This window comes from Oreochromis aureus, linkage group 6 (assembly GCF_013358895.1).
Source record: "Oreochromis aureus strain Israel breed Guangdong linkage group 6, ZZ_aureus, whole genome shotgun sequence".
Classification (NCBI taxonomy): Eukaryota; Metazoa; Chordata; class Actinopteri; order Cichliformes; family Cichlidae; genus Oreochromis; species Oreochromis aureus.
Window position 1 is genome coordinate 24,479,909 of NC_052947.1, and position 27,042 is coordinate 24,506,950.

General features: G+C 42.5%; 1 protein-coding gene across 1 annotated transcript in view; it reads right to left on the bottom strand.

Moving 5' to 3' along the window:
- Positions 1-1,836: 1,836 nt before the first annotated feature.
- Positions 1,837-27,042, bottom strand: part of grin2bb (glutamate receptor, ionotropic, N-methyl D-aspartate 2B, genome duplicate b) — a 59,542-nt gene continuing 34,336 nt past the window's right edge. Inside the window, exons 8-14 of the mRNA XM_039613494.1 lie at positions 22,386-22,539; positions 20,379-20,504; positions 18,872-19,101; positions 17,791-17,951; positions 16,322-16,509; positions 7,717-7,955; positions 1,837-4,206 (exon numbers count right to left, since the gene is read on the bottom strand). Coding sequence (XP_039469428.1) covers positions 1,837-4,206; positions 7,717-7,955; positions 16,322-16,509; positions 17,791-17,951; positions 18,872-19,101; positions 20,379-20,504; positions 22,386-22,539 — 3,468 coding nt within the window. The remainder of the gene's footprint in view (positions 4,207-7,716; positions 7,956-16,321; positions 16,510-17,790; positions 17,952-18,871; positions 19,102-20,378; positions 20,505-22,385; positions 22,540-27,042) is intronic.

Sequence of the window (27,042 nt, forward strand, 5' to 3'; positions counted from 1 at the left end):
GAGGCACTGATATGTGGATTTTATTATTCCAAGATAGAGCCAGGTTAGCCACTTCCCCTTGTTATCTTCAATCTTTATGCTCAGCTAAGCTGACTGCAAACTTTTTTTTTAATCTACAGACCCTCTGCAAAGTGTCTTTTAGACTGCAGTGGCACTGTTATGAGTTATGAGATAATTATGTGGGACTGTGTATTAAAAACAATTCACGAGCCCGCTGTGGTCATTGACACCTGCACAATACAGTGATAAACCCCTCTTGCCATTCCTCAAATGTGACTATCTAATGTGGCAGGGAAGGCTTGTAACAGTAATCATAAAAAAATTAACTGCTCATACCAGAAACAGAGGCCTCTCTCTGAAAGTCCATTATGTTCCTGTCCTGAACAGAAAAACTGTCACGGCCAATTGAGCCAGACCCAATGAAACGCCACGGCAGCAACAAGCGGACATTAAATACGATTTACACATAATTAATGGATAGTTGACTTCTGGGTCATCTGTTATGAGGAGGGGAGGAGTGATGAAGCTTGTGGAGGTAAATGATTTCAAGGAAAATTACTTGTGGTTAGATTAACTGTGGTGTTAATACAAGAAAACGATTCTGTATTTTAACTGTGCGATCCTGCCGTTGCTTTCTTTTATTGGTCGGGGATCAAAGTGCATATTTAAGCTTCCTCTGTGTCTAGCTTTGTGTTATACAGTCAGCTAAACACCTCGGACTCTGCTCTCGTATCGGAAATGGTGACTTGGATGTTCAGTTTTCAAACCAATTGATTAATTACTCGCAGGTGAATCTGTCTTTCCAACAGAAGATAGATGGAGAATCAGTATTAGTCCTTTAAGGCACATCCAGCTCAAAATGTGAGACCCATTTGGAACTGCCAGGCAGAAAGAAATGACGGCAAAACGGCAAATCAGTATGATGATGTCGTTTCTGCAGCTGAGAAAAAAAAGACCTTTGCAAATTTTCCAAGTACATACGATGTACTCAGCAAATCATGCCTTTCACATACACTTCACGGCAATCAAAGGTGAGAAAAGTAAAAAAACCCAAAACAAATAAACATGAAGAATTGATAGCAAAGAAGAGTCCAAATTACAGGAACCCCCCCTCACCCTCACCCCCCACGAAAAAAAAGATCTGTATCGACATCGGGTCTATCAGACTCCTGTAAATTGGTAAGCTAAGAAAGAATTAACATCATACAAATATGTAACATGAACTATTCAAATAAATAAACTTTAAAAACAATCCAAACCGATCATCATTAAACACTGGAATAATATTCAATAATATTATTAACATTATCAATACAGTTATTGTTAGTGTACCCTGTTACTTCTGCAGAAGTGTTGATTTCTCATTCATGATTGTATTTCCGTTGCTAAACAAAACGTTTGTTTTGGTGTTGAGGAGCTGCAGGAGGGAGGGAAAGACAAAGAGCATGTGACGAGAGCAGAGGCTGGAAATTTGATTTCACCCCCCCTTCCCTACTACTTCCCTCCCATTCCTCCCTCCCTCCCTTTAGATCTTTCACTGAGCATCGGAGCAGCACCAGAATCCTCTCTTCTCATTAAAAACTTGTCTCCCGCCGGACTTCACCACAGCTTAGCCGGCAGTGGCCTGTGCGCATTGTCCAAATTCTTTCCATTTAGTGGAGTGAGAACAGCACACGCGCGCGCGCACACACACATACACACAATTGTGCCTTGCCATTTTCTTCACGCAGAGAGGTCATCAGCCTGTGCTGTTTCTGCTTTTTCCTCTTCCCCTCATTTTCTTCGCCCACTTCAACTCCTCCCTCTCACTCTCTCTTTCTTCCACTGTCTTCGCTCTCAAACGTCTGACTCAATGCTGGAGAGCTTTTCATAAACGTGTCCATTGCTGGCACCGTTGAATGGTCTCTGTCCCTGCCCCAAACCTAACGTGTCCCTGCCCCCAGGCAGTAGCTTGTTGCCCCCGTGGTGGTTCCCCATGGGCCCTCCCACCCCACCCAGACACAACTCTTGGGGGAACCTGGGGGCCACATTGGACATCACCCCAGCTGTGGCGGACGCGGGCAAATAGGAAGTCGCTCCCATGGAGCTGCGGAAGTCCCCTCCTCCTCGGCTGTTGTTGAGAAGCTGCTGCTGCTGCTGCTGTTGCTGCGTCTGTGGCTTTTTGATGTAGTACGGTTTGGCACCGTGTAAAAGACACTGGTCGTCGCCGAAGGTTGGGATGAAGGGATTCTGGTTCACCTTATCTGGGTAGAGAGATTTAGACAAGGAGTAAGTCCCGGCCCCTCTGCTACCACCACCACCACCACCACCACCACAGCCCCCACCTCCCATCATAGCTCTATCTCTGTCCCTCAGGTCTCTTTCCCCCACCGACCGCCGATGCAACCCACCTTCGCCTCCACGGAACAAACTGCAGGAGGAGCCTCCCTTGGCCCTATCCCCGCCTATCCCTCCAAACATGGGAGACTCTCTATCACCTGAATACCTCTCAAACATGTGAGCATAAGGGCTGGGGCCCTCCATGAAGCGATCTCTGTCTTTCAAGCTCACACTCCGGGGCTGTTGAAACTGCCCCCCAATGCCCCCACCCATCCCCATGCGACCTGCCCCCTCCCTCTGCAGGTCCACAAATGTGTCGTATGAGTGCTGCCTCCGTAACACCCTCCCACCTGGCCCTAGCTTCCTGCGCTGTGCCTGAGTTTGTGTTTGGCTGGGTCCTACACTACCTTTAACTCCAGTGAACATCATGTTGTTATCCTCACTAATGTTATAAAGGTTGCTCGGCTGAATCTTACAGGAGTCACAGCGTTTGGATGTGGCGGAGCTGGGACGACTGCTGGTCCCCCCAACTCCACTAACTGGACAAGTGCTGCCTCCTCCACTATGGTGGCACACACTGTGGCAGTTACGACACTCCCAGTCACCCCCTGCTATGCCACCCCCTCCTATCCCTGAAACCCCCTTTTCCCAGCAGGTGTGGGCCTGCTGCCCTGCCGACACCGGGCCAAGCCCATCCGATTTCTTTTCTTTACCTTTGAGGAAGTCTTCCACAGGCACTAAGCTTTTACAGATACCACCACCGCTACCACCGCCCACACCACTTCCACCCTCTTGCTCCCACATGGCCTTGCCCTCCTTGGAGCGGAACTGGTCCGCATAGAAATCCCTCAGGTTCTCTTTATCCCTGCGGAATAAGTAAGGTGAAGCATTACCCCCTCCTCCTCCCCTCTTCCGCTCCAGGGGAGGTGAGACCGTGCGGTGTGCCTGTGGCCCGTGGGGGAAGTGGTGGTGGACGGTGTGGTGGTGGGGTCTCCTCCTGAAGCCGCTCAGCTCTATCTCGTCCTGCTCCCGTCTGCACTTGGCAGAGGCTGGCCTCTTTTTCAGGCTGTCCCTGTACTGCTTACGCCGCTTGGCGTTTCCTTCCAGGTTGCCGTAGGTGACGGTGTGCGTGGAGATATCCGACACATCAGAGCGAATGTTCCCATCGTCACCACCTGAGCCTCCCCCACCCCCACAGTACCTGTCATGCCCCCCGATGAGCCCCGTGCTGGATGCACCTCCTTTGAAAGAAAACCTGCCGTACACATTGCTGCCCTTGAACCCACCCTGGCTGGAATCCGCAGGGGTGTGGCCAGCGATCAGGTCAAATTTACTGGTATTCCTGTGAGTCATGGAGGGGCGGGGCTGGGTGGTGAAGATAGGCGCTACCCCTCCCCCCAAACTGTCGCAATCGAACATGCCCCCCTCCAACGAGCTAGCGCTGCCTAAGCTACGCGGCCTATTTGGCGGGGGGCCGGACATACCCAGAGCCGGGTGGTGGTGCCGGTAATGGTCCTGGTACAAGTTGCTGTCCTTCAGGGGCAAGTTGCCAAAAGTCCTCTCCACCTCGCTGATGTAGTCACTGAACATGTTGTCCTCTGGCATGTAGGGTGGCGCAGACTTGCAGTCTACAGGGTGACCCACCAGGCTGCGCCGGTGCTCCTGGATATCGTATATAGCCGACTCGCGGCCGCTGTGGCTATATTCCAGGGCGGCGTGCGGAGAGCCGTTAACGCCCGGAACGGCAGTCATGTCCTTGGCAGTGCGGAGCAACCGCAGGATGTTCGAGTGAGTGTTGTTCATGTTCTTCTTTATGGTGGATGAGGGGGAGTCTATGATGGACTTGTTTTCCTCGATTTGGACTCCATGGATGCAGCTGTAGATACCCTGCAGAGTGATAATGAGAAGAAAAGGGAAGGTAGAGAGAGATAAAGAGAGGGTGAGACCATGGAAGGAAGAAAGAGTGAGTGTGATAAGGTATGATTCCCAAGAGAGATCACAATAACAGCAAAATGTGTGGCAGGAGTAACGAGTCAAGAACCAGAAGAGGGTTTAATGTTAAGAGAGACAGAGGCAGATACCAGACACAGAGACAGACAGAGAGAGAGAGAGGGAGAGAGGGAGGCAAACAGAAACAGGCAGAGGCAGAGAGGTTAATGCATTGCCATGTTCTCTATGACCACCCTCTTGTTTACACACTATTAAACAGTAATAGGGTCTGAGTTCATAAATGAATTTTCTCTGGGGAACGACGAGGACCCTCACAGCTGCTGCTCAGCCCTCAACCTCAGACCCAGAGAACTGAGTGAGAAGAGACAGAGCAGATCAGAGCCTTAATTGATATCACAAGGGGAGCAAGTGAGTCAATAGGTTTGATCAATGTCATTTAAATTTAGCAGACACTCGCTTTGCTGTCTTTCTACTTACTTGTTTCTCTTTAGAAACAAACAAACAAAGGAACAAAAAAATAGGGATCAATCACTTTTGTCTCACAGGTAAGAGATATAACCACTGACTAAATTTTACTCAGAAGGTCAGTGTGTGTGTGTGTGTGTGTGTGTGTGTTTGCTATGGTTGGTAATAGAAGCAGCATTTTCATGTGAGCGGAAGATTTTGCGAGTGGAGTCAAACAAGCATATTTAAATGGGGGCTGGGGGAATCTCTGGTTTAGGCAACAGCCAACTCTGAAAGGTCGAGGACGCACTACCCACCAGCCAGTGTGCAGGCCAGTATTCCTCAAAGGCGTCAACTTGTCAGAAACAGTTTCCGTCTGCCTCTTAGTCACTTTCATGAATGTGATTCGTCAACCACCCCCACCCCCCTCTTTTCCTTTATGCCTCCATTCTGTCTTTGGGTCTGCCTTATCTCCGTTTCCGGGTGCTTTGGTGAGCAGCAGCCGCTCCGATGGGATTGTCTGTCTTTATCTGTCTGCATCTATTGCTACTACAGCTGCAGTGAAAGGTAATGAAACACAGGTTCTTGGCACACCGCTGTGTCTGTTCTCTGCTACTCTTTGTCCTGTTACCAGTTTTATTCTTTTATCATGACTGTTGCTAACTTATCTTTTGATCTGTCCCCGAATCTTTTAGCCCCTTGCTGTCCCATCACTTGTCACCTTCTTGCTTTATGTGACCTGCCCTGCCATTTGGAAATATTTCTCCTTTCTCGCAGTGCAGCTACAATCTTCAAACAGGCATGGAAATGTTTGACAGACATCTGCTTGACTAAACCGCTCTTGAGTTGTAGGAGGCAATTCTGAAATTTGTCTGCACTTAAAATTGATTTAATTCAACAAGTAACACGCTCTTCTTATGCTTTGTAAAAAAAAAAAAAAAATCTAACACAGATGGAGGTTGCTACCAATTCAAAAACAGAGAAGTCAGTGTGCTTCAGTAGCGCTTATGGCCTGTACTCTCTTTTATTGTCCTTCTGGTCATTCCGAGTAGGCGTAAACCAGATTACCTTACAATTAGAAACACCTTCATCCTTAAGACCAAACACATAAACAGCAGTGTCCCTTTTTCCCGGGCAATAATAACTAAGGCAATTTGCATACAACAGCAACCTGCTTCTTAAAAGGTAACATTATGCAAATGCTTGACACCTCAAATGACTATTTATATGGACCCAATTTACATGGTGAGGAGGTGACAAGGTAAAAAAAGGGTTCCGCTTCTCTCAGGTTTCATTTTTAGCATGCTAACTCACTTCCCTCTGCTTACAAACAAGCACGGCACAATGAATGACTTCCAGGAGAGAGGCTCTGAAAATGTGTCCACATCTTAATGATTTCTGTGTCTCGCCTCTTGACGATGGCTCGCTTTTCACCTCAGCTCCAAGTGCAGCTATTTCTAACAGACAGAAGCACATTTGCTGTTCAGATTTGGATAACAAACAGTTTGTGTCAAGCCTCTGAAATGCCTACTTTTTGTGGTCATTTGTTATTTCCAAAGAACCGATCGATTCAGTTTTATTAATGTAGCACCAAATTACAACAAAAAATGCCTCAAAGTGCTTTATGTTGTAAGGTAGAGACCCTACAATAATACAGAGAAAACAGAGAAAACCCCAACAATCATATGACTCCATGTGCTCATGCCCCTATGAGCAAGCACTTTTTGACAGCAGGATGGAAAAACTCCCTTTTAACAGGAACAAACCTAGAACAAGGCTGTCTTCGACGAGGGACGGTCATCTGCCATGACCGGTTGGAGGTGAAGGGAGGAAGATATAACAAAGCCAAACTGATAAAAATACAGCATAAGCCGTTTGTGTTAGAGTTGATGGGCGTTATCGGGTGTTTAGCTGATGACAAAGTGTCTCAGTACTTCTTTACAGTTGTATTTACACTACTTTTTTGAAAGTTTTCCTGGGTTTTGTTTCTCTTTTTTGTACTTATACCTGGCCTGCTGAGAAGCACCTGCGGGATCGAACATCAGGGCCATGAAACGTCCTTTCTTCTTTTTTCTGTTTTTGCACTGACATGTGAACAGCAGAGCTTCAACATCAATGTATCGACTTGTCATCATAGAAAAGACAAAAATGCACCCAACTTCACTCAGATTTTCTTGTCTTACTGTACTGATCATGTGATTTAGCACAGCATTTACTCTTTTACAGCATTGTGCTCTTTAGGACGAGTTGCTGTTGTCGCTCCTAGATGCTGTAACTTCTCATATGTGTAGTGTAAGTGCTGTCTTTTGAAGCTGTTTTTCACCATTTCATGTGAACATGCAGTTCTGGTAACTACTACAATTAAAGTTATGGCTTTCTCCATGTTAAGTGCAACACGGACCTCAAATTAAATGCCAAATAAGTTCCCCAGAGGTGTTACCAAGATGGCTGCCAGATGGTAAGATCAGTTTCTGGAAGGACATTTGTTGCCTATGTTATTTATTTAAGATGCAGCTGTTGTAAACCCATATATGAGTGCTTTCAGAGGTCAGTTATGTTACTGCCCTGCAATGATCTCTAAAGTAATCCACCAATAAAGTAAAATATGTATTCCTCTTGTTGCATTAATTCTACTAAATAAAATATGTAATAGATGTTAACTAACAAAGGTGACACTGAAATGCACATAAATGGATAAAGGATAAACACCTTCTTTGTCTATGACTGGCAGTATTAAATTGACTTTGAATAGATAATAATGGACTCTAGCAGCTATCTGGAGTATTTTTTTATATCACTGGAATTTCTCAACTTGTTTTTGTTATTAACAACAGCCTGAGCTAAAAAAAAAAAAGCCTCAGGTAACTCAGGTGAGTCATCGCATCTCCCCTGACTGACTCTATCCACCTCAACCACAGCCAGTGGTTTTAAAACAGCCACTCCTGTGATCTTTCTGTCAGGAGGACAGAGGTCAGACCTAAAATACAACACGAGCACACTCACTCTGCTAATGGAAAAGGTGACCCCGGGCTTTCCAGAGCACACGCCCATGAAGCAGAAGCGCAGCTGCCAGTAGAACAAATGTTCACAGATGAAGGTGATGAATGACAGAACCATGGCGGCCCCGAGCATGTAGAAGACCCCTGCCATGTTGTCCACGTCCAGCTGACTGCTCATCACCTCGTTCTTCTCATTGTGGCAGATGCCCGTCAGCCAGAGGGCCTCCAACTCCTCCATCTCACCTGGAGACACATACACACCGGTCAAAAGCGCTGGTCAAGTGTGACATGCAGATGGGTTTGCAGGTGTCTAAATGTATAAATATGTGGGCAAAACAAGACGGCACTTGTTTGGTTTTTTTTAGATGGGCCATTGATGCCAAAAACAGCTCAGGTCTCATGTACATGCAACAAATGTCACGTTCTGTTATTCTGACTGAATGCCCCCCAGACAAGCCTCCTCATTAAGGATTGCTTATGCAAGGCTAAACCCTTTGTTGTGTTGGTGGGGGGGGGACCAAAAATACAACTGCCTGCTGGGACTCTGCAGTCCTAGGAGAGGAAGTGTGCATGGTCATGTGATAAGGGTTTCCGTCTAAAAACTGTGTCGCCGCCAGTTCTGCATCACTGGGGAGATTACTAAAGGGGGAGGACACGTCCAGAGAGATTTGTTTGATCTGTGTATGAGCTTATGGGGTGTATAACGTGTTTTCCCGCTGCTTACATAAAACTATTACGTGTGTGAATGTTTGTACAGCTAGGTGTGGTCGTGTTCACTGTGTTTGTTTCCCGAGGTGTCAAATTCTGCTTTTCTACCAGATTTGATGGGTGTCACAGAAGTACACACAAGTCCTTCAACACTATTGTCCTGATGATTAAATACAGCGAGATAATGGTTCTGTTTTATAGAACAATAGAGTCTGCATCAGGAGGTTGGAGCGGTGGCAGGGAGAAGTGTTTGACACGACATCAGATTTTCCCTACACGATTACGAGTGCTGTGCATTTATTGCAGTGTTTGTCAAGTCACAGTGAACACTATCAACAAATTAACACCAACAAAGTCCAATAAGAACTTTTTGAATTCACTATTGTACCTAATGAGGCAAATAGTAAAAAATAAATAAATAAAAAGACATGGATAAACAAGTATGAACAAACACCATGTACCCACTGCTGAGTTTACATAGAAAATATCACAAAGCAGCAGAGCACAGTGACTCAGTTCAAACCAGTGCTCAGTGGTTCTGGATTATTTACATTTGTATCATATGCACTTTTTTTTTTTCATTATTGCTGGTATTGTTAATACAAGCAGATTACATGTAGATCGTTTGGGAGTTTTGTGTTTTGCACTTTAGAAAATATATCAAATGTTTAAAGAAAGAAAATGTAAGAACCAAATAAGGTCAGTTTGAATTTGATGGCAGCAACATGTTTCAACAGAGTTGGGACGGGGCCACGAGTTGAGTCAGCATTTCAGCATCAATGGTGCCTTTCCAGTTCATTAGAACTGGCTGTTACAAATCGTCGGTATGTTAAGCGTTGGGAATGAGAATGCTCTGCTCTAACACTATTCCATGAGAGATTTAGGCTTTTGAACTGAGCTCTGATAACAAGCCAGATGGAGCCTCTCCTCTTTGGTCTGGAGAATGCAGCATCCATGTTTTACGAAAAGAATTTCAAATTCAAAATTCGCATTTTCACTTGGTCTTATTACATTTTCAAAGAGCTTAGGCCAAAAAAAGATGTTGTGTTTCTGGATCATTTTCATATATGACTACATTTTTGCAAGATAGACCTTTAACATACATTTTTAGATGATGCAGTCATCTCACAGACACTGATTTCTGGAAGTGTTTCTGTGTCCGTACAGTGATTTCGATTACAGAATCATGCGGTCCTGCCCGAGGGCCCAAAGATCACAAACAGTGTTGATTTATGGACTTGTCCCTTGCGCACAGAGATTTCTCCAGATTCTCTGGATGTTTTGCTGATATTATGTAATATACATGATTAGATATTCAGTTTTGCAATTTTACATTGAGGAACAATATTCTCAAATTAGCTCGAAGTTCCACAACTTGCAGACACAGTTTTGTTTGCAGATTGGGGAATCTCTGTCCATCTTTGCCTCTGAGAAACTCTGCCTCTCAAACATGCTCTCTTTATAGTACAGTTCAATTCAATTTTATTAATATGGCACCAAATCACAACAACTTTACAACTTTATGCTGTAAGGTAAAGACCCTACAATAATACAGAGAAAACCCTAACAATCACATGACGCCCATGTGTAATCGCTTGGGTGACAGTGGAAAGGAAATATGCCTTTTAACAGGAAGAAACCTCCAGCAGAATGAGGCTCAGGGATGGGCGGCCATCTGCCGCTCGATAGTCCAATCATGTTACTGACTTGTTGTAAGTTAACCTAATTAGTTACAAAATGTTCCTCCAGCTGCTTCTTATTAGTACCACTTAATTTTCCAGCCTTTTGTTACCCCCATCCCAACTTTTATGAAAGGTGTTGCTGCCAAATTCAAAATGAGCTAATATTTGTTTTATGAAATATTAAAATGTCTCACTTTCAACATTTCATGTCTTCTGTATTTTACTGTGAATAAAACGGGTTTAGAATATTTGCAAATCGATGCATTCTGTTTTTACTTACATTTTTTAACTTTTGTGTTCATTTAATTTTTGTTTGGGTGTATTGACGAAAAACTACTTTGGTTTAGGGAAAGATTGTTGCTTAGGATAAAATATTAACCCTGCATGTTAAAAAACAATATATGCATGTCATCTGTGTCCATATGTTGAGGTAAGAGTAAGAGACCCAGTGCCAATGAACAAGGCAAACCTGTGCATGTGTTTGAGACTCCACTGATAAATTAAAAGTATTAGACTTGCTGGGACAAACAGTAGGTTGGTACATTAAGACCAAAAGGAGCCTCAGTGAGGGATGAGGAGCCCAGTGTTATGTGGTAGTATTAAGGTGGGGGGCTGACAGTTTTTTCTGATGAGTACCACACAGATAGTCATTGGATGGACTAAAACAAGGAGTATAACAGGGGTCCCCAATCCCAGTCCACGAGGGCCGGTGTCCCTGCAGGTTTTAGCTGTGTCCTTGATCCATCACAGCTGATTTAAATGGATAAATTACCTCCTCAACATGTCTTGAAGTTCTCCAGAGGCCTGGTAATGAACTAATCATGTGATTCAGGTGTGTGGACCCAGGGTGAGATCTAAAACCTGTAGGGACACCGGCCCTCGTGCACTGGGATTGGGGACCCCTGGAGTATAACCTTTCAACTTGGAGAAATGCAATCCATTGCAAGGTGATTTCTTTTGGTGATTAAAGAACTACTTCTGTCACATCAGCAGAGCAGAAACAATGGAATGAGCATCACGTTACAATAGGGCAGAAAGATTTAGGAAATAAATGGCCTCAAAAAGGAAATTTAAATGATCGAAGTGGTGGGAGATTGCCTGAGAAATATTTGATAGTTTAACCTACTTTTTAAACTGACTTGTGTCTACAAAGCACAAATGGGAATTCATTGATTCCCTTTAAATTTCCAAACAGATGTTCAGCTTCTACATGATTGATTCATCTAAACAGTTTGCAACAGCTCTCCAAACCGAATACTTACTGCTATTAAATCTGCATAGTATGCACTTTTTTTGGTAGAGTGTGAACCAAATTGACGATAAATTAGATTAATGAGCAGAATTTATCATGTGAAAGAAATATCTATGATTAAAATTCTTCTCCTATTACTCTGCTTATTCTTATTTTTCAATGTTCCCACCCCACCCCTCTCCTCCACCTTTACCTGTTCCTCCTGATCCTGCATCATTCCTGGCTGTTCTGTATGCAGTGCCACTATTTCCTGTTGCAAAGCCGCTACTGACCCCCTTCCTCTCTGCATACAACATGTTCATATTTTGACTCAAACAGGAAGCAACAGAAATGAGCAAACATCGATGAGTCTGATCTCTTAACCTGTATGTGTGTTGACAGCCAAACAATCTGCAAGAGGTAATGAGAGGTAATGTTTGATGTGCTGGCCTCGTGTACACGGCAAGATTTTACTTCCATTTGGATAAATTCGTGGAGATGTGTCACAACACTCAAGCATCCACACAGCTACATGTCACAATCACATCCTTTCACAAGCCAGCACTTTAATGTACGCCACTCGGGAAGTTCCCAACAGTGTGTGTCGACGTCTGGATCAATCTGACTCCAAACGATCTGATCCAAGGTGAATGTTCTCTCCGTACTGACCTCTTTATCCATCTCGCACGAAACAATGGAAAGTGATAGCACCTCGAAGGCCACGTCTGTGTATGTGTGAGTGTGTGTCAGCGTGCTGTAGAGTATAGGATCTGGCAGGTAGTGAGGTGAGCAGTGTGGAGGACATGGTATCAGTCGAGGTGGAGAAGGTGTTTTCTCTGAAGGCAAAGATTCACATCAGGAACAGTTTTGTCTTTTATATGCAACTTTTCCTGATGTACAAAATGTAACGGTACTACCAAGACCAAGGCAGGTAGTTTCATTATAATTTTTTTAATACAGTACGGTACTCTACAAAAGTCTTGAGCCACCCCTCATTTTTTATAATTTTGCTTGGAAAATGTGGAATAAGTTTACTGAAACATGCATTCACAGATGAAAAGATAATAAGTAAAACAGAATTAGTACAATTTTAACAAACTATAAAGTCAATATTTGGTATGACCACCTTTATTCTTCAACACAGCCTCAACTTTCATAAGCAAGCTTTCTGGTAGTTTCTTTAAGTAGTCTTGAGTAAAAGTTTTTGAAGGCTCTTGAAAGACATTCAAAGCTCTTCTTTGGATGTTGGCTGCCTTTTGTTCTCTTCTCTGTCAAAATGATCCCAAACTGCTTGAACAGTGTTGCCATCCAGGCTCTGGGGAGGCCAATCCATGACTGGTAGCGTCAACACTGAGATTTTTTCTATTCAGGTTCGATTTTACTGCACTGGCTGAGTGTTTGGGCTCATTGTCATGCTGAAAACTGAAACTGTTGCCAATCAGATGCTTTCCAGATGGTAAGATTGGCTTCTTAAGGAAGAGACCATTTCTGATTAGGCTTCAGCAGAATCTTTGCTAAGTTGTCTGTTATGTATTGACACAACACTTTCATACCTTTCATACCTTTTCAAGCCCAAACCAGTGTGGCTTGTTTGGATAGGTTGCTTCTCTCAAAAAAATGAACATGGCAAAACGACTTAAGTTTGCAAAGTTGGATCTGAACACATCACAAGACTTCTGGAATAATGTTCTTTGGAAAGACGAGACCAAGGTGATTTTTGGCTAGAATGCACAGTCTATGTTTGGAGAAAACCACCACAACTCGAAACAGCATATCGGCGCAAACACCTCATGCTAACTGTCAAGCACAGTAGTGGCGGGGTGATGATTTGAGCTTGTTTTGAAGCCACAGGACCTTGGACCACTGCTGTCATTGAGTCAGCCATGAACTCCATAAAGCTTGGTTCATGCAACAGAACAATGATCCCAAGCAGACCAACAAATCTATAAAAGAATAGCTGAAAAAGAAAACAACTAAGCTGTTGCAATGGCCCATTTACAATTCACACATCAGGTTAGCCTTCTTAGACTGTGAGATCTAAAAGCTGATGTGTACTGGAAACCTACGCATATGGATCAGTATTTAAGGTTTGACTCTCATCATCCACTGGAGCATAAATTGGGTGTCATCAGGACGCTACAACATAGAGCCAACACCATCCCCACAGACACAGCGGCCAGGGAAGCAAAAGAACATCACATCAAGAAGGCCCTGAGTAAATGTGGTTATCCCAGCTGGAAATTTTTCAAAGCTGGGAAGGCACCTAAAGAAAGCTCCAGCCGATCCAGGAAAGAAGGACAACCGTTGACTAAGCGAAAACCTGTAGTGATCCCGTATGTGTCAGGAGTATCTTACAATGCTGTGATTGCTGCCATTCCCCAACTTTCTGTGAATGGTACTAATGGCCATTGATCAGTGGTTGTTGATCAATGGTCATGAGAATTTGCATAATCACGATGAAGGAACTGACCTCTCAGTCCATTGTTCCTTCAGTGGGCTGGTTTCAGTCATTATGCAAATGTACTGTTTATAAGATTGGGGAAAGCTGCAGTCAGCTGAGACTGAAGAAGTCACTTGGATGAGTGACGAAACGTTTCTCCCACTGAAAACGCTACGTCCAGATGAACAGAATCAACTTTTGGAGGGCCACACATCAAATATTGTGGTCAGACCTTAAGAGAGCTGTGCATAAACAAATGAGTGCAAAAATCAATAAATTGAAGCAATGTGGAAAGAATACTGGGCCAAAATCCCCCCACAATGATGTGAGAGACTGACAAAATCACACAAAAAACAATTCAAGTTATTGCTTCTAAAGGTGGTTCTACAAGCTATTGTATAATGGAGTGTACTTAGTTTTTCACAGGACTGTGATACAGATAAGCTGAATTCATTCTAGGCTCACTATAGTTTCATTTATCACCTATCTCACTGCATGAACCTCTGCCAGCAGTTTGTAGCCAACCCTCATCCAAAAGGAGTTGCAAAGTTTGCAGCAGCACCGTGTACCCAAACCTTGTTTGCTGGCCCAATACTCTGATCATGTAGAGGGTGGCAGCTCAATACTAAGCCTCTCGTGGATCAGTGCTCTCATCATCATCACTCTTTTACAATGACATCAAACACCCTGCTGCTTTCTTTCAGTCACCACCCAAAACACACGGAGCTGGAGCTTAAAACAAAACACAACCGACAAACTGAGAGCATTGCTCTGTGATGCATACAGTATCACATTTCACAGACGGTGTCAACACCATTATTTTCTAGTTCCTCTCCTTTGAGTCCTGTATTCAGGACTCGGCCTCCTTTATATTTAAATAATACCATATTGGTGTAGTGGTGCCACCATAATATATGATGAAGCTGCAGCACCAATTTAAAGAAAGATAAATCTGGTGGTTATAAGCACTCAGTGCTGCCTGCCCCAGAACTCCCTCCACATATCACTTATCACCCAGTGGAGGTGGTAAAGGTTTTAAAAAATGTATGTACTTTTCATTGTAGACTGAGCTTTAAAGTTTTTATATGTCTGTATCCATTTAACTGTACATCAGTCAAAAAATGGGAAGGACTTTACTTTGAAGTGGACCTATTATTCTTTTCTGACATACCTGTATATATATATCTATATATATCTATATATATATACATATATGTATGTATGTATGCTCACATAAAATATGACCACTTTTTTCTAATTTTGGATTTTTGTGAATGACAGTAGACATCCCTATTCCTATTTTTCTGAGCCTTCTGTTTGAGATGGCTATACCCACCAGACAATACCTACCTGGTAACCATACCCACCTGAGACGAACACACCCACCTGCTGTCCATACCTTGTGTTTATGAGGGGCAGTCGATCATAGTAAAGGAGGCTTAAAGTGAGAAGAGGTGCTAAAACTGCTTATTTCAGACAGTGGATGATCTGCAGGTGTTCGATATTAGAAAGGTAAAAATAAAACTTTGACCTAAGCAAAGTTACTACATTTTTATTTTGACTCTAAGTCAAAATAAAAATGTAGAATTTTAAATGACGCATCAAACCCCCTTCGATACATTATTGCTGCAGACAAACATTCAAATCATGTCACTGATATATGTATAGGACCGTATATGTATAGGATCTGATGTGCTCCAGACCGAGCCTGAACAAATCAAATATATTTAAGGTGTTCGATCGGAATTTGGTTTTTCCACCTAATCACTCTGCCGGTCCGTAGGCCCTGTTCCTGAAATCAATGTGGAGACACAAAACGATCACAACAATCGAACAACATCCACAGGGTTCAGCATTTCAAGACCACCTTTGTCAAGCGTTACTTCTAGCAATGTTCAGTTAAGGTCAACATTTAACTTCTTTGCTAAAGCGGGCTTTTGCAAAGACACCTCCCGAGCTACCAAATAACCAAACCATCCCCTGTTGAAGCTTTCATTTCTACAGCCACAGCAGCTGCAGCCTTTCAGGCCTGCTGGTACCGCGCTGTTGATTAAGGCCTGCGCTGAGCCAACCTGGCTCTGGAGGCCTCATCCTGCAGCTTGACAGCCTCACTGACTGCTGGGTTTCATCAGCAGGCTCTTGGGCTGTCACCGTAGCGAGCACCGGCCACCTTCTGAGTCACTGCTCCTTCCATGACTCCAGCTTTACTACCCCGATGAGAGCATGACTTCACTTTGTTATTTTCAACCTGAATGATTATTGTACAAATTAATGCTGCAGCAGAAGTTTCTTAAAAGTAATGGTCTATTTAATTTGCCTGTAATATCACTATCACAACATTACTTGCCTAAGCCCTCTCTGCAGTAGGCAATAGTCACTGAGGTTATGACACTAAAAACACATCATTATCTCTAAAAACTAAATTTACACGACAATTATCTAATCTTTTAAGACTGTAATGACTTGCATAACTTGTATAATTGTTATATGAGATATGAGATACTAGAATATTTATTAATTTCCTATATTGCATCATTTCAGTCCTTACCATCTCCAAATAGCATCAGAATAGCCAGATCCACGGCCCGTTTCCACCCTGAGTCTTTCTGGATGGCGATGCCGTATCCGGTGGAGGCAAACACTTTGCCGCTCCCGATGGTGACCAGCTTACACCCCTCATCTCTGCCAGCCATGTAGTTTAGCACTGCAGCGTCATAAATGAAGGCATCCAATTTGCTGTGAAGGATGACAGAAGAAAAATGAGCTGGAAGTCAAAGCTGTGAAGCCACCTTCACCACAAATAGTGACAATGTTCAAATCGCTCTCTCATTCGCTGATTCATTATGACAAATGGAGATTTCAAGACACTGAATCACAATCATCTGTGTCATTGCATGGTCTGAGAGGTTTCCTGTAAAGTACGGTGTGATTAGGCAGTAAAGAAAAAAGGCAGGCAAGTCATTTTTGAATGATATGTTTGTCTCTGCACATTTTTGCATGTTGACCTGACCTGGTATCCACTGCACTGACTGCAAACTCCAGGTTATGCTTGCTTATGATTTAATTGGTATTAATTTTCTTTTTTCAGGTAACAGTTAATAAGAAATTGCAAAACACTGAGAAAATTTACAAGGAAATCGAGGTTCTCTCATATATAGTGCTACAAGGCAATATCGTGCGATCTTTTTAAGGCAGTACTAGCACAGAGACACTTCATTTAAAATATAAATGAAATATAAATTAGTACACTAAACCAGGTAGGAGATAATTTAGGCCATTAACTATTCTGTAATGCAGGAAAGGAATCTATTTTAGATTGTTGTCATGGAAATTGTTTAGGTGTCATCATGTGATAGATAACACCTAAACACCGGTCATAGAGTTAAAATATAAACCTCGCTGTTTAATGTGTGAAGAAGTAAAATATATCACTTTTGTTTCCAGTGTTGAGAATGAATCTTCAAGCTCAGTAACTAAACTGACCATGAGACCAAAGTGTTTCAGGGTCTGGGGTGGTGAACTGCCATGTTTCCTGTAAAACCTCTGCATTGTGTTCTATCTATATTAACCCTGAGTTAACAGATAAAATGACATGACGGTCTTCAGATTGGTGACAAATCTCCACCAAGGGCCCCTCAGGGCTCCAGGACCTCTGTGCCCTTCATCACAGGTTCATCCCTGTTCTGTATTCTTCAGCCGTGGTGGGTGAAAGCGTTTGAAGACAGGGAGAGAGAAAGAGTGAAGAGGAAGTAAAGACGTTACCTAGCTTTCAGAGCAAACGCATGCTACGCTGCTATTCTGGGTGCCAGTGGCAGGCAGATACGCTGCCCACCCACATTACCCAGAATGCTCTCTTTTCCTCTGTCTCCCTCTCCTTTTTCCTTCATCATCTTTTCTGTGTATTGCATCAGTACAGGACCTCACGGCTCCATAACAGAGTCTCTCTTCTCCCTCCTGAAATCTTTTCAACTCCCTCCTAACGTCCCACATCAGGCCCGCTATCTCTCTGCGCCTCACCCAGTCTTCAGACTGTACAGGGCTTCGTCTACATTCTTCTGGTGGAAGCTCGTCATGTAGGCATGCATGTCCCGGTAGTTGTTGCGGATGTTGCGTTCTGTGCTCCCATTGGGCACCGTGCCGAACCGGAACGGCGGCGAGAATTCGTTAGGCTTCTGGAACTGCGGTGGGGGGTTTCGGGAAAAGAAAACACACAGAGGGGTGCTTGTTAGCATGGAAAGAGCAGTGAGCTGCATCAAATAGCCTTTTAATGCACTGTTAAGCAGGACTTTAGCAAGCTTAAAATCAACTAACTGTTTAGAGATGTGAAGAATCCTTGAACATGTTTAGACAAATATGTATGACACATCAGATCAAGTTCAGAATAAAGATCTGCAATTTATGTTAGAAGCATAAAAGTGCTGAAAAGATCAAAGCAGCTTTAATTAGTTTTATTTCTTATTTAATTACTTGATGAAATTATTAATTTTTTGATTTTTCTAGATTCAATGGCAAATTCAAAATGCACATCAGTCTCATCCATCCATACAGGGTTGTGGGGGCTGGAGCCCCTCCCAGCTGTCCCCTTATGGGGAGCAACCTGTGCATTCGTTTTGCAATCTAAACTAGTAGCAAGTTAGCAGAGAGATCAAATAAGTTCAAAGCACTGAATCGAAACACTCATCCATAATATTTTGGGGTTTTTTTGTCTCATCTTCCTCCCCTCACCCCTACCGGTCACAGCAGATGACTGCTCCTCCCCGAGCCTGGTTTTGTCGAAGGTTTCTTGCTGTTAAAAGTGAGTTTTTCCTTCCCACTGTTGCCAAGTGCTTGCTCAAAGCGGGTTGCTGTCTGCAGTAATACAGGCTCTTTAACTTACAAAATAAAGCACCTTGAGGTGGCTGTTGTTGTGATTTGGCACTATATCAATAAAACTGAATTGAATTGAATTGAATATTCATTCTAAATTAAAAAAGTAAATTAATAAAAAATAATAAAACAGACACTAGTTGCACTCCAAATTAAGTAGCTCACTCTCAAATGTGTTCACACCCATCTGCTCTTTCACCCCACAAACTATCACACTGCCTTAAATTCACACCTTTTTGTCTGACAGGCCTGACACCTGGTCAACGTACTCCTCCTGGATCATGAAGGCAGCCAGGTTGGCAGTGTAGGATGCCAGGAAGATGACAGCAAAGAAGGCCCACACTGACACCATGATCTTACTGGTGGTGCCTTTGGGATTCTGCACAGGGACAGAGTTGTTGAAAACCAGACCCCAAAGCAGCCAGATGGCCTTACCGATGGTGAAGGAGGGGCCGCCGGGCTCTGGGAGACAGAATGACAGGAGAGGAGGGGGAGGAGGGGGAGGAGGAGGATGCAAAGAAAAATGGGAGAAGAAAAAGGGATCAGTTTCACAGATCACAGGTATTACCTTGCTTTATCTGCGTTTACTCATTGAAGGACTCATTTGATGGATGGGAGAAACACGGCATAGATTTATCCCCATCCTTTAGTTTGTCAGTGATCGCAGGATGTGCTGTACAGTCAACATCTGCTCTTCCAGACATGGGAATGACAACCCACTGTTACACACTACTAACTCTGCTCCACCTACCTCTACGGGAGTATGACAAGGTGGCAGGAAGGATACACTACCTACTACAGAAATGAGGAGAGGAAGGGAAGGGGAGGTGGGGGGGAGATGGGCGCACAGCAGGCTGCAATTACATATGCTACAGCTGCAGCAGCAGTACAGGACAACAGCCTTACACAACCCAGTGATTAAGTGACACAACCCATAAGACATTCAGAAAACAGCACTGTAGGAAACATTACTCCAAACTATTTTATTCCCTTCGGTCCTTGAAAAAAAAAAGGCTGTGAGCAGCAATATAACACTTCTCTGATTTTATCTTGAGAGGTTGCTATTGTGGCAACCTAATACAATCCTCAGAGTCAAACAGAGCGAGCATATAAAAGCTAGAGGAAAAAAAAGGAAACCCAGAATGAATCTGAGCCATTGATTTTGATAGGCAAGTTTATATGAACGGAGTGCTGAGACTGCATTTGATTCAACAGAGTAGTGTTGTTTGATACTGTCAGACATCATTAGACCTGACATACATTTTCAGTGTAAGGTACCAGATCTTCTTAACTGTATTCAGCGGTTTTACAACCGTAGACGTGGCGGTGTAATGCTGCTGTAATATTTGAGAACAGAAACGATTTTGTAATGCAAGAACAGAGGAGTCTTTGTTTTTGCACAGCGATGCTAAGAATACTTAAGATCAGCTATCTGGTTCTTGCCAATGATCCTTTTCATTAGTGAAAGAGCTTAAGTGACTATAGATGCAGATAAGCACTCAAGACATCAAGTAGGAAGTCCCAGAGCTCCAGTTGAACTCATTCAGACGGGATTGTCAAAGTAATTTAGCGCCTGGAGGGCTCAGTTTGAATGCTGCATTCAAGTTAACAAAGCCTGCCGGCTAAGACTGCATTAGAGCACATCAGATTGCCTAAAAATGTACCTCATTGTTACCTTTTAGCAGCAGGAATCGAGTGGGTCTGGGTTTGTGTGTTAATGGATGTGTGTGTCCTCTCACCTCGTCCGTCTGCCAGACAGCGATTGTAACCCACCGGGCTAAAGTACTCAAACACAAACACAGCCACTGCTGACACGATCAGCAGCATCACAAACATCATCACCCAGACGTCGGCACTGAAGGGCTCTGAAAGAGAAGGGAAACAGGGAGGGAGGTTGTGAGAAGACAGAGAAAGGAAGTTCATTAAAACAAATATAAGTAAATTATAATATCACCACCACCACCCCTCCGGTATCAACATGCTTATTTGTATTCAGACGCTATGTGCTTTGTGCTTGTCACATTTATGGATTTTGTCTGAGTTTCTGTGAGCACTAACAAGCACCTCTGAAGAATCCAATTGCTTTGTAGTTTGTATCGTATATTATGGTCTGTGACAAACACCATAGTGTTGTAGCTGACAAAACAATCCCCACCAAAGGTTCACCAGACAGACTTCCTGAGCATTTCACAGTCAGTTAAATTTGTCCAATTTTCAGCTCTATAGTATTTTGCAATTTCATTTTTCTAAGCACTTTCATGAGGTCCAACTCTTTTCCTTTCATTCTTTACATTATATCACTTTTTAAACAATAACAAATCAGCATATTTATAGTACTGTATAAAACCACCCCCTCTTAACAACCCCTCATTTCATTATATTTTGCTGAGAAAATGGTACATTTTCTTTATTGAAATGTGTGTAAACATATATGGAAATACAGCATGTAAGTATATAAGGAAAACAAGAGTTTGCACAATTGTAATAAGCTTGAGAGTCGATGTTTGGTACGTCAGCTCTCTTGGGCAGCATTTTTGTCATTTCTTTCTTTAGGAATAGTTCTTTAAGTGTGATGCTGAAAACGTAATTATTACTTAATTAATTTGCCCATCAGACACTTACCAGATGGTGTTACGCGGTGGATCAAACTTTGATGGATGTTTATGATTCTAATGAATTTCGACAAGATGCCCAACACCACTTTGCCGAAATGCATCCCCAAACCATGACAGGGCCACTCCACCAGACCTATTGTCACTGATTTTCAGTCCAGTTCTTGCGTGTCCTTTACTTAATAATGGATTTTGTCCTCCACTTGTGCAGTTTCCTCAAATATTTTCTTGAAGTTTTTAAGTAATAGCTCTTTGGGAATCATCTTGTTGGTGCAAAAATATTTCATACCTGTTTTTTTGTAGATTCAACTTAAGAAATGAAAGAAGAAAGAAATGTGTTTTTGTAATAGGCTTATTATATTTTTACTGCCACTGCTTTAAATATTAAACTAGCTAAACTAATAAAGCACAGAGGACCTTTTACTTTGACGAAAACATGCACTGGAAACACAGTGCATTTGTCAAATCATGAAAAATTAGCTGACAAAACAAGACAATTGTAGTTTCTGCCTACTCCATTTTCACTTTAAAACATCACAATGAGCTTTCGAACAACAGAAAGAGTGTCCTGATAAATGTGTGAAAAACTCCTGCCCCCGTGTGCAACATGAAATGAGATTCTCTGGCACAAAGGAAAAAGGACAGAACTTTAAGCTCCTTCTTCAATTATTAAGAAAAAATATTTCCTAAAAATGTTGAACATCTGCTATTCCATTAAATTTTCAGATTAACCTCTCCGTGGACCTTGTAGTGAGATTTTTTTTGTCAGCTGCTGTTTTCAAGGCCATAAATTTATCATTTCTCTGTAAACCTGCATTGAATGCCAACAATAAAAATGAATCTTCAAACTTTTTTCAATACTCACCATTGCAGCCATACCTTTTTCAAGTGATTTTGACTGATATCTTGCTCTGTGTTGCTTTTTATGTCTCTGTGTTGTTAAACTTGTTAGTTTTAGTGCTGCCAGAACAGGTTGTTCACCACAAACAAGCAATGTACTCATTTTGTTGAGAACCTAGTGCCGTCTGTGTCTGTGATTCTGCATTTATTATGTGATACGAGCGTGTGTGCGCATCTGATTGTTCTTGATTGTGCTGTACATCTGCCAGGAGCATCAGGTGTGTTTTTACTTACCTAGAAAGGCCGACGGGGAGACGGTCCCATTGCTACGGGAGACCATGACACTGATGCCCGTCTCAATGAACGGCACAGAGAAGTCGATGACCTCCGACCTCTCCTCGTTGATGGTGAGCGAACCCACCGCCATGTGGGCGTTCTTATCCACTACCTGAGGAACAAACAGGCAGACACGGACAGGAGGTGAACATAGAAGCTCAGTGCTGAATATTCCCAGGTCTGTAAAGGGGATAGTAAATCAGTGCTATCATTTTTAAACTATCCACCATGTTTGCTAAGAGACCGACAGGCTTTTCCTAAAGAATGAAATCAGGAGGAAAAGGAGATCATTTCCACACTGGGTCAGAGCTGAACTCCCCACCAGCCCAGCCTCCCTCTAAGTGTGTTCAGGTATATTTAGTCCAAAGTTTTTGGAGCCTCGGGCCATGAAAAAAAAGGAGCACAAAAGACTGTTAAAAAGGGATGTATGTATGCCAGAGTGAACAGGAATCCTGCATGCTGCTTGTTCCCTCTGTTTGTCACACTTCTTCATAGTGGCCCGCTCTCTTCTTGCTCTCTCATTCTGTTCTGTTTTCTGCATCTGTTGTCCTATTTCCCCCATTCAAATTAAATCATTAGCTGCTTGCTTAAGCATTTAAGGATGTGTACTAATGAATTTGTGCATGGGTGCATTGCACATTTGCATAGCACTGCCTTTATGCCAATGTATAACAGCAGCAATTTTACATCACAATCTATGGTAACTGGTCTGGAGATTTACTTAGTTTACACTACACTGGACATCTTCACTAATCAATGTTCCCATCGTAATAATGAAATAATTCGCTCGATGTCATCAGTGTTGGGAAGGTTACTTTTAAAATGTATTCCACTACAGAATACTGAATACATGCCCCAAAATGTATTCTGTAACGTATTCCGTTACGTTACTCAATGACAGTAACGTATTCTGAATACTTTGGAATACTTAATATATTATCATGCTGTTTACAACTACGTGAATGTACTATTGCTGTGATTTATTACTGTTACTGAAGGTCCGAAACGTAGTAAAGGGACCTCGGCTAATACGTCGGGTTCGTGTCGGGCTGGTAGCGAAAACTAGCTTTACTTTGTTGTCTGGGTCAACTTTGCTTGCGGGAGACAGAGAGAGGCGTTGAAAGGCTGCTCCAACGGAACTTATTTTTCCCGGAGGAAAACACGAACACAGTGTACAGTTGAGTCTTAATAGCTTACTTACAAATGGGCTCCTCAGGCTCTCTTCTTGGCTGCTGTGGTTATTATTATATTTACATGCTTCCAGCTCCCGTTTTTGCTCCGTGACAGCTCGGACTTTTCCTTTCTCTCCTCCCTCGCTCACAGACACATAAACGGGTATGGTAGTCCATTCTCCCTGCAGCACGGACTACACTGCCCATGATGCTACATTCTTTAGAGCTATGCCTGTAGCAGTCTGCCTATTAGCTTAGCACAACAACAACAACACAAAGGCGCTCTCTCACCCAGGAAACACGCAGAGAGAGAGCGTCACCCTGTAACCATGGCAACCGTAACGCTGCCGCCTGGAACAACAGAACGTAGCTGTCAAACAAACCCAAACAATCCTGACCCGCGACAATATGAAACAGGGAAGTACCGCCGTGTATTCCATTTATTTCACCAAAGTAACTGTATTCTGAATACCACCTTTTTAAACGGTAACTGTAACGGAATACAGTTACTCATATTTTGTATTCTGAATACGTAACGGCGGTACATGTATTCCGTTACTCCCCAACACTGGATGTCATGATGAGTTAGGTCTGACATCATGTTCATTTGTGAAGGCTGCATTGTGGTGGATGTCTAATGTGTGCAGGAGAGAAATGGGTCTTTCCTTGAGGCTGCTTTCTCCCTCTCTGCATCTCTTTCCCAATCACTCCGCCTTTCTCTCCATGTATTTTTCTTTCCCCATCTCTGATTAGGACCATCATAGCGTCCTCTTGAGTTTTCTCCCCACCCAAGGCCAAGCTATAGGGAACAAGTGCCACATGGCATGACTGAGGCAGTGAGAAACCAACAGAGAGATGACGCAGTGTGCGAAAACCAAGCTAAAAGGGTTTGTTTTGGTTTTTTTCCTCTTTTTAACGTTTGCAAAAATTTCAAAACTTCTAAATTAACATGGAAAAAGTTTATTATCTATGATTAACTCGAAGATGTCAAACTGTTGCAGTTCTTTGCATACTGTGTTTTAATAACATTACAAATAGACGATGATCAAACTTCTGGTATAGGTTTATAAGAAACCACTGATCACAATCCGTACAGTGTTAGCACCACATGCTAAAGATGAAAAAATCACCAGCATTTGCTGCCCCAGTTGGTCCAGCAAATCTCCCAGCATTGAGGAAAAACTCAACGCTGGGAGATTTGCTGGACCAGGATTTCAGGCAAAGTCATGTCTCTCTTATTTATAGGTTATACATCAAAGACCATTCAAAGAACTACATTTTTGACATGGCCTCCATACTTGGAGACAGGTAAAATAACAAAACTGGAAATATTGGAAAGTCTGGTCATTGTACACTGCATCATTGTTTGTTTTTTGTGTGTGCAGACAGGAATTTCTGTCTGTGTCATATATAGTTAGAGCAAAATAAAACTCATTATAAAAATAACCAATAATTAAACTAAAGCATAACACTTACTGACTGTAGCAGTATCTGTATTTGATTTCATACTTTAGGCACTTGATTGCTTAATTGATTTTAAAATGCTTAAAATCTGAAAGTCTGTGTACTCTAATGATATTTTCAAACGAATCATTAAAAATCTGGGGATAATGAGAAAATTATGAAAATATGTTGAATAAATAAACATAAAGCATAATAAATACATTCAAATTGGGTCCACAGTCCCAAAGGCAGACTCCCAGACCAAAGACAGCCTGGGAGAAAACTTTGACTGTGACAATCTGATATTTACACGCTGTTATACATAAATCTATGACCCAATCACAAAAGGAGCAATAAACAATATAGATAACATCACAATAATGGCAGCATTATGAAACCAAACTCAGACATAACCGATGGAGGTAAAATGGAGGTACAGGTTTTCTGTAGCCGAGCTCCGGCAGTTATTTCCTGATGTGTCCTCCAGCTGTTATCATGACCACACCAGGAATGACACAGTGTGGAAAGAAATAGCGGAGAAATTGCAGCAGCTTTATCATGATCCAGTCTAAATGCATTAAATTTGATGTCTCACTCAACGGTAAGGTTCAATCCATGTCACACAGCTTAGCTTTCATTAAACCTATCACATAATTGCTATAATCTCATACCCTGTAAGTGCAATGTGCCAGTGTAATGCAGCCATCATTAATACACCTGTCGTTTTCCTACTGTGACAAGTCAAACATCTGTCAAGAAAAATGTCTGTTAATTAACAGATGTTAAGTGCTCTCCTTCCACTTAATTCTGTTACTCTTTTTGGATATCAGTTCTCACTAAATATTACAACACTGACTAATAACTGACTAATAAATATTTAAAATGAAAAACATTACAGTCACCTGGATGCCTTTTTGGGGCCTTCTAGCAAAGAGATGTTTCTGTATAAGAGCTGTTTCAAAAATTATTTCACTATCTACAACAAAATTAACTGAACAAAACACTTACATGTAAAATGTGCTGGTCTTACTGTTTCTTAGCTATCTTTGGGTTTCTGCTTTACTGACACTGTACAGATGTGAGTTGTAGTTCATGTGATTTTGAGTCCTTATTCTACCTTTATGTTTAGTCTAGTGATGAGTTTCAGTTTTGCAATCCAGTGTTTTGGTTCAGATTTTGATTTTTATAAGCAGTCCATGAATGGCTTGCATGTTGCTCCCCTTCAAGTCCTCTTTTATACACTCCACCCATGAAAGGAAAAAGTAATAAACTCATGAAAAGCATTGCTAATGCAACCTCAGCTCATGATGTCTTGCTCTAGTTGCAATAATGTATCTCAGTGAGCTAATTAAGGATCCAGTAACACCGGCCGAGATACCAGTCAGTGACTCTGGCAATCACAGGTTGTAAAGAAAAATGTTTATTTCCTCATCATTTGGCAAATGTTTGCGGAGAGTCACAAGAGGAAACTGGAAGCAAAGAGGTTTTTATGATTTCACAACCGCTGAAAGAGCACTCGCTGAGTGTTTCCAGAAAAACCCCCATCTTCTATGTAAACTAGAAGCAACAGAAGCAATTTGCTAGCGACCGCAGGAGGTTTTGGTGCAGCACACCTCTTCACCTGGTCTTAGTTAGCAACTTCCACTTTTTGCCCTAGTGACCTGAGGTTTCGAGGGAGTTGTTAGCCTGTGCGACTGAAGACTGACAGACAACAACCTGCATGCAAGTTTGCCTGAATGAATGAATAAATGAATGAATGAATGCAAATAATACAATAGATGGTAGGCACCACCATCAGCAACACACTGCTACAAATGATGAGCTATACAAATATACAGCACTGCAGTTATACTGTAAGAAATCAGAGAAAGAAATGAAAAATACTTAAATTTTGAGTATAAACTATAATTGTGTCTCTCTAATGGTTCAATAATGGTTGTATGGCGACGTCTCCAGTGCCTTGCTCCAGCATTCGGCCAGCTATGAAATCCACAGTGAGC